This window comes from Rhea americana, unplaced genomic scaffold, assembly GCF_003343005.1.
Source record: "Rhea americana isolate MKP2758 unplaced genomic scaffold, rheAme1 scaffold_197, whole genome shotgun sequence".
Classification (NCBI taxonomy): domain Eukaryota; kingdom Metazoa; phylum Chordata; class Aves; order Rheiformes; family Rheidae; genus Rhea; species Rhea americana.
The window spans coordinates 45,787-56,272 of NW_028186116.1; the positions used below are offsets into that span (position 1 = coordinate 45,787).

General features: G+C 44.8%; 1 protein-coding gene across 1 annotated transcript in view; it reads right to left on the reverse strand.

Annotated features, from left to right (window-relative positions):
• Positions 1 to 1,330: 1,330 nt before the first annotated feature.
• ZW10 (zw10 kinetochore protein) overlaps positions 1,331 to 10,486 on the reverse strand; it is a 12,397-nt gene continuing 3,241 nt past the window's right edge. The window contains exons 6-15 of the mRNA XM_085303082.1: positions 10,285 to 10,476; positions 9,459 to 9,622; positions 8,621 to 8,803; positions 7,889 to 8,127; positions 6,356 to 6,427; positions 5,183 to 5,352; positions 4,458 to 4,588; positions 3,789 to 3,920; positions 2,273 to 2,475; positions 1,331 to 1,466 (exon numbers count right to left, since the gene is read on the reverse strand). Of these exons, the coding sequence (XP_085159208.1) occupies positions 1,346 to 1,466; positions 2,273 to 2,475; positions 3,789 to 3,920; positions 4,458 to 4,588; positions 5,183 to 5,352; positions 6,356 to 6,427; positions 7,889 to 8,127; positions 8,621 to 8,803; positions 9,459 to 9,622; positions 10,285 to 10,476 (1,607 nt within the window). The 3' untranslated portion in view covers positions 1,331 to 1,345. The remainder of the gene's footprint in view (positions 1,467 to 2,272; positions 2,476 to 3,788; positions 3,921 to 4,457; positions 4,589 to 5,182; positions 5,353 to 6,355; positions 6,428 to 7,888; positions 8,128 to 8,620; positions 8,804 to 9,458; positions 9,623 to 10,284; positions 10,477 to 10,486) is intronic.

Consider the following 10,486-nt stretch of genomic DNA (forward strand, 5'->3'; position numbering starts at 1 on the left):
CGGGGACAACCTCCTTTTGGCAGACCCATATGACGGGATGAGAAGCGACAGAGCTCGAGGCGCAGGAAGCTCTGCCCAACTGCAGGGGGGAAGGATTTCTTCTTCCCCTGGAGAACAACAAGCCCCAGACCAAGTTGCCCAGAGAGGCAGTGGAGGCTCCTTCTCCAGAGATGGTCGAGGCCCGTGTGGATGCAACCCCCTGTGCCATGCTCCAGGTGACCCTGCTGAGCAGGGAGGTTGGACTCACAGAATCACCAGTGTTGGAAGGGACCTCTGGAGATCATTAATTAATTCTATGCTCTACTCCATAGACTGTAGGTGTCAGAGCTACCACAGTCTCAACGGAGAGAAAAGGAAGGGGGTGAACTCACTGCCAGAGCTGGCAAAGCAAGATAAAAAAAAAATTTGATCTTTCTCAGTACATTTTTGAAAATAAAAGGCTCTATTTCAAGTGAAGGTATGGAAGTAAAGAGTAATTTTCTGTGTTTAACTGTTTACTGGATTACATACAAGTGAAAAAATGGTTTGCAGACCAGCAACATGCTTCTGCCCTCCCTGTCCCCATCCTCCCTTTATTTTCCACTCTTGTTCTTTCCTACATGTGTGCTCAGATTTCCSCTGAGGGGCAGACCTCAACTGTTGACACTTAAGACTGTGAGAGCTTCTGCTGTTCTTCTAGAGCAGCTGTAGAGGTTTATTATGCAATTTGCAAGGATTGCTGAGGTAAGATACAGTGGGCAGCCAGGCCCCCAATTAACACTGCATAGATCAGAGTCCCCTGGGAGAGGTAAGAMCCCCTCCAGAAAACCCCTAATCGAGCCATCCTGAGATGACAGCGTGCAGCACCACATCTCTTCCATGACTGCCCCCATGACAGCAGTGTCAGCTCCTGCAAAGAGATGGTGGATAGAAGATTTACCTGAATTTCCCTATGCTGGGCTAAGAGGAAGGTCAGAGCAAGCAGCATAGAATTCAGCAGCCATCAACAGCATCTCTTCACGAGGCATGYATGCCCACCAGCTCATGAAAACCAGCTTGGGCCTGGACTGGAGAGCCCTGGAGACCGTGGCCAGAGATGGCCATGTGAATGGAGCTAGGGCTCAAAAATGTAAACGGAGCACAGCCAGTTAGTGCCTACGTGCTACCCACCTTCAATGTCCCCAGGCCAAACCCACAAAACCTTWTTTTTTTTTCCTTCCAGTCAGGGCTCCAGGAAGCACTTTTGTACTGGTATATCACAGGATCAAAGGGTCATACAGCTCACCGTCAGGCATCCAAACAATACATGAGAACCTCAGCTCCCTCTCGCTTTATCAGAAAACACAACACATAGGAGTTAACAAACTTATTTAATTTTGGCCAGTGCCGCTGCTCTCCTTTCTGTGTTCTGGAACAAGGCTCGAATAAGGCTCTTCACTTCAGCTGGGGAGAATTCAGCTGCAAGAGGTCCTTTCCCATCCGCCCATCTAAACATCAGGAAAAAAAACATCATTATTTCACCAAAGTGCACAACAACTCCCTACTAGGTGACCTGTACAGCAAGTGCTCAGAGGGGCTATTTTAAGACTGCAGTAAATGCAGTGGTTCAACTTCTATATGCTTTTACAAACCAGTTCACTAAAGACACTGACTAGTTAGACCTGTCTAACTCCGGAAACAAAGCAGATAGATACAGTTAGCAGCGTATTACCTCCACACAMCAAATTGTGTCCCACAGGCAACCTGAGTCCAGCAACAAAACACGAGGTGCTTTCCTTTTCCTGTTTGAAATTAGGACTACAGCCTGGAGTTTTTAACAAAGGGAAAGTTGCTCTGCCCACAAAGTTCTCACTCATCTCCCAAACCAACCAAAAAAAAAAAAACCCACAAAACAAAAACTTCCCTACTCTACCTCTGTCTGGGCCTGTGCCTTTCTTTTTGTCTCCAACACCATTCCACCAGCAACATAGTGGCCTAAAATGAAAGGCACAGGCCATGGAGGAAGTGGGGAAGGAACAGCTTTTCTGCTCTGTGACCAGCCTGAGGAGGACRTGATTCCTCACCATTCAGATGGCAGGTATGAAAGGGAGTACAAAACACACACCAAAAGAGAAAGGTCAGAGGAGCCACTGATACCCAATTCTCAACCTGCTCTGCATCCCTTCCTTAAAGGTCTTGCCTCCACAAGAACAGGGTCCCCTGACTGCAGCACCCTGCTGCTGTCAGAGCGCTTCCCAGCTCTCCGTTACTGAAATAAAGGAGCACCAGGTGCAGTGAAAGTTAAGACACCTACTGATCTACTATCTCCTGGAGGTTAGCTTGCAGGATGATCATCAGCTCCTTGAATGTCATCCATTTCTGCACATAGACCGGAACCTCTTCTTGAAATTTCTTATTTTTGTCCTCTTCAGGTAACGGAGTGAAAACTTGGGGCCCTTCTTCAACCATGGTCCTGCAAAGCGAGTATAACCTATCTGCATCCTCAGCAGAGATATCCTGGAATTGAACACACATTACCACAGGAACAGTTAGATAACTTTCAGGAGTACAGGGCAGGAAGCAAAAGGAAAACCAGCAGCTATGCAAACACKAAAAGCAGTACATGGACCACGCTTGCTGAAAGCAGCCATTCAGGAAATAACGTTCTCATGTCAACATAACTTCATGATTGTTCTGAGGGGACTGAGGCAAACCTGTGCCTTTGCACAGGATTATCTCAAACAGCAAGCATTTCCTGGTAAGACAGAGTTGTTATGATGAAGTTCAGAAAATTTTAAGAAAACTGCTCTGATTACGCCAGGCCAATAATGAAGCCACAGTTATTGGCAGGCACAATCCAAGTAGGTATCCTGCAAACTAGCCACTACAGGGGAGAGCCATTACCGGCTTACTTCATAGCAGGGAGGCTCTCTGTACCTGTTGTACTCACTTATACTCAACACCTACCAACATGTCTTACTGAAAACTTCGTCTTGACAAACCTCTCTGTTTAAATCACAGTGGCGGTTTCCACTTTCTCTGTTTGATTCCCAGTTCTGGGTGTAAGCAATTGCCAGGTTATGCTCAGACAGACACTATAATGATGTAACCAAAATACCTTTTCTAGGTAGGAAACTTTATAGGGTTATCAGCATCTGACAGGTAGTTAATAATCCTTCTAGTGCATAAAGCAGGTTCTAGTGTCATAGCAAAAATTATTTGTTAAGCCTCAGCTGTTATCTGTTCTGATGCAGTTGCAATCTGTGCATCTCTTAGCTCTCATTAAAATCAGAGATAAAAGTGCTGAGCAGTGCACTAMAGCAGTGTGTGCTTCCAAGGGTCASAGCAGACGTTCTYCATCATACATCTGAAATAGTYGCAGAGTAGCAGAGGTTACCTCACCTTAAATTCTCATAAGACAGCAGAAAGCATAATGACATTCACAAAGCCTRCACAGGAATCTGAGCCCTGGGGCCCTTCAGTCTCAGGACACCAGCTACCTTGCTTACCCTGAGAAAGAAGAGACCAATCCACAGAGTTTTTTCCATATAGTAGGAGTGGCATACCTAAATCCAACTTGAGCTGCACGCACAGCCACTTCCCCACCCGGCCCCCTGATTATACAGTTACAGTATCACTGTAAGAGTATATATGGTCTCAGGCAGATGSAAGTTATGGGTACCCTGGAAACTGCTCACACACAGAAACCCAGTTACCAGCTCTGTAGCAGATGATACCAGTTCCCCTGAAATCTGATTTCGATACAAACTTCCAGAGGCCCCGAATCCTTGTTGTTACCCACATTTGGTACATCCATCTCACGCAGTTACCTCTAGGGCAGCAATCCTAGTGACAATCTCTGCGAGGGCTGTGTTCAGCAAAGTCCCCATAGCCTTGCAGTATACATTCACAGGAAGGACATCTTGCCAGACTTTTCCCAGTCTTTTCAGCTGATGCAGTACCTGGAAGATAATGCATAGATAGCATGTAGCTGTARATCAGGCAGACTATATACCAGATATACTACATAGCAGGGTGACTACCAATGAACAGAACCCAGCTTCAAAAGAGAGGTAAGGCAGTCAATTATCAAGCTATCACATGCAGAGCAGACATTCCTGGAGGAAAAAAAGAGCAGTACATTCAGTTGGCATTACAGTGCAAAGTGCATGACCTTTTCAGACATGTGATATATCTTTTCCTAAAAGACATCAAATACAGTCATTTGGGAACAAATCTTCCAAGGTTGTTTCCAATGTAAGAAACTTTTTTTTTTTCTTCCCACCTTGGAGCAAGAACAATTGACCCCAGCACGCTTCAATTTCAGAAAAGAAAACATAGCCCGGGGAGAGACAATCTATGCTGGCAAGGACAGCTGTTTTCAAATTCCACTCTGCCAAAACACCACACAGTTCCCAGCACTGAGACTGCATACCGTACCTACTCACGCACAACTGCTACAGACAACAGCGTGCTTGCCTTCAATTCGCTCAGCTTACCTGTCTTATTGCTTTGTTTGCCGCACAGTAATTCTCCTCATCATCCATATTGGAAAAATTCCTGGCGCTTGACAGCCTCTCCAGTATTTCCCCCTTCTGCRCTCGCATCTGGGCCAGAAAACACTCCATTCCTTCAGGAGCAAACAAGAGCAGAAGGAAGCTACAAACCTGCTACAATGCTTTGTTTTCAAAGCAGTTTCTAGTCTCCAGTCAGTCTCAAACAGACAATTTAGCCAGGCCTGCTCTGTCAGTGACAGATTCAATTAATTTCTKGCAGAGCTTGGACTGCCACAACACTTATGAGAAAGAGCCAAGTAGCAAGGGTAATCRTGGATGAGAGGCTCCTGGTAGGCTGATACAAGTACATCTCAGATTGCATTTCCAYAGAGTGACCTAAAGAAAGCATCAAAGGACAGAACAGCAAACCTCAAAACATCCAGTGAGCACCGCAACATCTCACCGAATAAGAAACTGTTCTGGAAACCACACGCTGGACAAAGAGAGCCAGGCTAAAAGAAGGAGTCAAGCCCTACAGACCATCTGGCTAGACTCATAAAACTCTGTCAAAGCACATTACACACAAAGTATGAAAATTCTTAAATAACACTCCACTGCTCTAGCCACTAGCCCCACTTACTTATACTTTAAACCAGYCATCAACAAATGCCAGAACAAACTACCACTGCACACGCCAAAATACTTCCACATTGTAAAGGTAGAATTACCAAGTCTCCTAAACCCGGGTACCATATCTACAAAGGTCGCCGTTCCATCACACAGGATGCTCGTCAGGCGGTACCGGAACTGGTGTCCCAGGGTGAGCAAGTGGTGCGCAATGTACAYGCAGTTGTTGTGATGAATGGCTGCAAGCTGGGGCAGTTTTTGAAGGTTCTCTCTGTCCCAGGAACAAGGAGGAGAAAAGAAGGTACTTTTTTAGACCTGGCTCTGTTAAAGATTTTCCACACCCACCTCTGAGAAACACAGGCTCTGTCTCTGACAAACGTTGCAGGTATCTAACTGCAAGCAATGCTTTGATAAAGATATTAGTCAGCATAAAAGCATTCAACTTCCTGTCAGATGCACAGAAAACCTTAGACACAGAAATGGCATTTCATGGCTAGAAAACCAGTACCTCGGCAWTCCAAGTGCATGCTGCACCACACCATTTCTACCGGGCTTCCAAGCAGGAAGGTACTTTGTTACAGCATGTTGATGAGGGGGGAAAGCAAAAAAAAATTAAATAAATAAATAAAAAGGATAAATAAAAAGGGAAGTCTTTTCAAAAATAACACCACTGTTCTCAGACTCAATCCTGTACTTTTAGGTCTTTTAAAGACTGCCTGTTCCTTTACAGAGAAAAGATCAGGAGCATCACCAAACATCCGATTCAGACCCAGGGTCGAAGTTTGGTGCCTGGATTCAAACACAACTGTAGTAAGAGCTACTTACAAACTATTTACAGCCACATAACCGTTCAGAATATCTTACAGGCTACCCCTTGTCCATGTCAAGGTGTGAATCCGTTCTAGTAACCCAGTGGAAGGGCATCATAAAGTTGAGCTGCAAGACTCCATTAGGTTCTGGGGACAAAACTTTAGCTCCTGTTGCTTGAGCTGCATGTACACAAGGGTCATAGAACCAACGTGCCTCCTGTTACAGATGTATTAAAACCAATCATCTCCTGGCTCATAAGACTGCAATCTCAGAAACTGCAGAAACTCTCAGGCAAATACTCCGTAGGTAATATTTAACAACAGGTTARGAGCACTAGCTTTTTTCCCCACTGGAGGAAGGCTCTTAGTAATCTGGCTTTGGCAGACAGAGAGTGAGTGACACACRCTAGCATTGTTCTCTCTGCAAAGCAGGCCCAGGTAATACACGCAGACACACACACTTACTTGTGGTATGTTGGCACTACATCRTAAAACAGCTGGAATATATTCCTCACAGAGTAGAAGAGCTGTATACAGCTACAACACAAATAAAAGGCTCACATCAGTTTGTTAGTAAAAAACAACATATGTATTCTTGACTGTTGAGTGAGAAGAATGCAACAGAAAACAAAACTAACTACTGCAGATTAAAGACAGTTTTTCAAAAAAGGCTAAATAACTCTCCTTGAACCTTCTGAGAATCCTACCTTTGAGGTAAAACAAAAAAAAAAAAAAAAACAGGAGACACAAAGATGACAACTGCTGCTGCCGCCTCTTAATTTTCAGTCAAAAACCCACTTCAACTACAAGCTTCGGCACCTTCCTGACCTCCCCTTTTCTCACTTTGATTTGCACCTAAACAATACTCCACAGGGATAAATCGCAAATAACCATCCCTTTCTCACTGACAAATCAGAGAGCACAGAAACCGATGAAAGTGCCTGCACTGTTTGTTTTCAGTTTTTCCTCAAAAGCTTCTCCCAAACAACCAACCAGGTTTTGTTAGTGGTGAGGCACATTTTCCTTACAGACATGAAGAARGAATTGTCAGGATAAGTTACAGCAATATCAACAAAAGCAGCATTCCAGAAAACTAACAAAGGCTGCTTGCAAAAGCTGCAAWAGCCTTGTCCCACAGAGGCCAAGCACCTGGCAAGGTCTGCGCTCTGAAGTTCAGTGGGGCTGAGGAGCTTCAGACCTCATGTCAGAGGGAGACACATGAAACCCCACAGACAAAGGGGATATTGTCCCTTCTTCCAATAGGTGTGTGCAACACTCAGCCCTCTCTGCCACWACACACTGAAAGGCCCTCAGTAACTAGGAAACTCTCTCCCTCTGCAGATTTGCCACCTCCACTTTACGAAACAGAGCAAAGCCTTGTGTACGTGCTTCCACGGAATGCCTGAGCGATTTCGCCAAAGAGCCCTGACAGATGCAGACCTGGAGTTCTTTGCTTTTACTCTGCACGTACGCAAAGAGCAAATAAGTCATCTAATAATGGGCTCCAGCACTTAGAAGAGGAGAGTGTGTTTTTTTTTTTCTCCAAACCAAATGTTAACCTTCTCTAAACAAGCAACATGTAACACAGGGTAAAAATCCTAATGTGATTGGAGCAGCAACATTTCTCCCACCTAGGAAACTGGAGCCAGGAACTGCCTTGGGCACACCACAGAGTTACCCCACTTTCACAGCTACACTASTTAAAATACAATAAAAACCTACCTGCACGCTCCCTGATAACACAGGCCCAAAAGGCTGCTTAGGCAGAGCACTGCAGGGAGCTTCCTTCACAGCTGTTCCTGGTGTACCACTCTGCTGCACATACCCAGGAACTCAGCATCCAGCCAAAACACACACCTCTTAACGATCCATTCTAATTTTTGGACAMCATTTTCTGCTCTTCTGAATTTATTTTACCATWCTAACACCTGCTTAGGGCTGTCAAMGKCRGCAAGTATCTCGCACCCAWGAGCTRGGCTGGTGTTACAGAATTCTTACCACTGATCTGTGCTGGCTGTAGCCTCCAGAAGCGTCTGATAAGCCAGCTCCATTAGTTTCTCGACTGATGAACTGACGCGGCACGTGGGTAGAGAAAACGTGTACTGGCTCAGTTTAGTTTCATTCTCCAAATTCACCATCTCATTATGTGGACGTTTTGACATTCTCTGTGTTTTTACATTATCTCCTGCCCCAGGATCAGGAAGTCTCGGTAGGGCTACAGAGGAATCAGGTGTGATCTACAGGGGAACACGAGAGAGGCATCACATAATTTAGAGCCCACAGAAAGGAGACTGCACAAGACAACGAAACACSCGCTGACAGAGATTTGAGACACTAGATAGGCTGCAAGGCTGCAGAGGTCTCCGCTAGAGCCCACCTGCTTTATGGATGATTCAGCAGTCCATGAACCACAGACTACACAGTGTTTCATACCTAAAAGCCAACTCTGTTATGTGACATCTATTTTTTCTTCTGCTTTTGACGATAGTCAAACAAGCCTATAATACTCAAACCTCAAAATTTTTAAGAAACACCATGATAGCAGATTAATCCACTTAGGCATCATTAAAAAAAAACCACACTTTTGTTTGCCAAAAATCCCAAATACCCAGAAGAAATCAGTCCCACATTAAAAAAAAAAAAATCACCTATTTTAGGCAATCCTTCTTTGGCTAAGCTATTTTTCCACATTAAAAAAAAAAAAAAGGAGTATATTGTAACATTACGCACCTTTACAGTATTGTGTATTTCTGAGGTCATCAGCTTTCTGGCTGCCACAACAACATCCTGGCACTTCTTGTTAGCAAAGTGGGAATTGACATTACGGGCGTATTTCAGTAGGTCSGTTGTGTCTCCTTTCAAAAACTGCATATTCTTCAATGCTTTTTCAAACTCCTCTGTGGATCTAATCACCTGAGAAAGGCAGACACAGGTGCTACGTTAACACTTGTGCACGCCAACTCACAGTTTTCTAAAAATCCAMCACCAAAAATAAAGTAGGGCATAAACTCTTCCACTCAGCTGAAAGCAAAGTAGGAAACTAAGTTTCAAGGGACCCTAACCATCTACCAGTTCTTCACCAATGCTTTGGAAATAGCTGGCTCAGTTTGAGGGCCAGAAAACACARTAGTACTTGCTTTGCACTGCAAGTYTGTTCCYCCTGACTTTGCGGGCAACCTGATTCCTAAATCAAAGGAGTTATCTAGTCAGATTTCACTGCGCGGGCCTACTTGCAGCAAAGGGACMGGAGCGTTTGTACTATCACTGCTTGTGATAGTACACAGCCCCCTCTTCAGGCAAAGTTGTCTGGCCACACCTCWCTAGCAGCAGTAGGTTCCATTTCTTTCACTTAGATTTTTAAAAATCTACRTTGCCTACACAAAAGCCCCCGTGACCATTAAAAGCAAATACAAATACAAGGTCTAACACCACAGTAAATTTTCCGAGAGCCAGCCAGGCTGGCTATTTCACATGACTCCAGGTCAGCAATACAGAGGAGAGACACCTTCTGCTGAAGCTGCCCATCTGGAATTTCTGCCACGTGCATCTGAAAGATTTGGAGCCCTACCTCTACATATTGCTCTAGCTTGCTGCTATTGGTTGGAATTGAATTCACCAGACAGTTCTGAATGAGGCAGTCAGATAACTCTTCCCATATCATCTCGCCCAGCAGCTCTGACAGCGTAACCTTGCTTTCCTTTCGGTCTTCCACACGCTCCTCAAAAGAAACATCTGCATTCGAGAAAATTAATGGATTTTAATACACCTTTCTCCTGGACAGGGCCCTCCATCGGTTCATTCAATCCCTCCTGTCAGAGCGGCATTGCTCAGCTGTTCCACAACCACTATTAACAGAGGTATTCTTCATATCTAGGCCTTACCAGGCATGTGGATTCCCTCACCTACCAAAAGACAACTGCGTTTCTGTGCAGGTTGAGCCTTTCCTGGCATGTTTACTTTGTGAAATGCTAGCAAAGCTCTAACCAGTTTCTAGCCAAGGGAAGATCCCAAATGGAAACAGCCTGATTGAGGAGCTCCATGGACTGCAACATGACTCCCACCTTTAAAACCTATGCCACGTACAGATTGTCAGTGCAGCACCTTGTCTCAACAGATCCTTCACCATAAAAATTTCCTTGATTCTTCAGAGCCAAAATATATTTCTTTCATTCCCATAGTACAAATGCACTGTGAGTGCTTGGACACAGCCAASGACAGTTTGACAAGGTGCCAGGCTACTCAGGAGCACGGCACAGCAAGTTAAAAGCTACTCAGACCTTACGCACACCAATACTGCTTAACAACCACATGATCCACAAAGCTTTTCCTACAATTACACAAACCGGGTGCTGATCAGCAACTCACTCCAGCTTCARGAGGGAGAAACTACCTACTTAGTAGATACTTGTGAAGAACTTCTAGAATCAGCTTAATCTTGTCAAAAACCTCCACAGGAGAGGCATTATCCAGGTTAGGTTCCTCRGACTTAAAATGCAGGACGACCACATCTGATTGTTCTTCTACCAACGGCCAAAGAGACGAGTAGGAAATCAGTGGCTTCAGGATGTGTTTCAGCAACAGCTGGCCTGAGAAAGG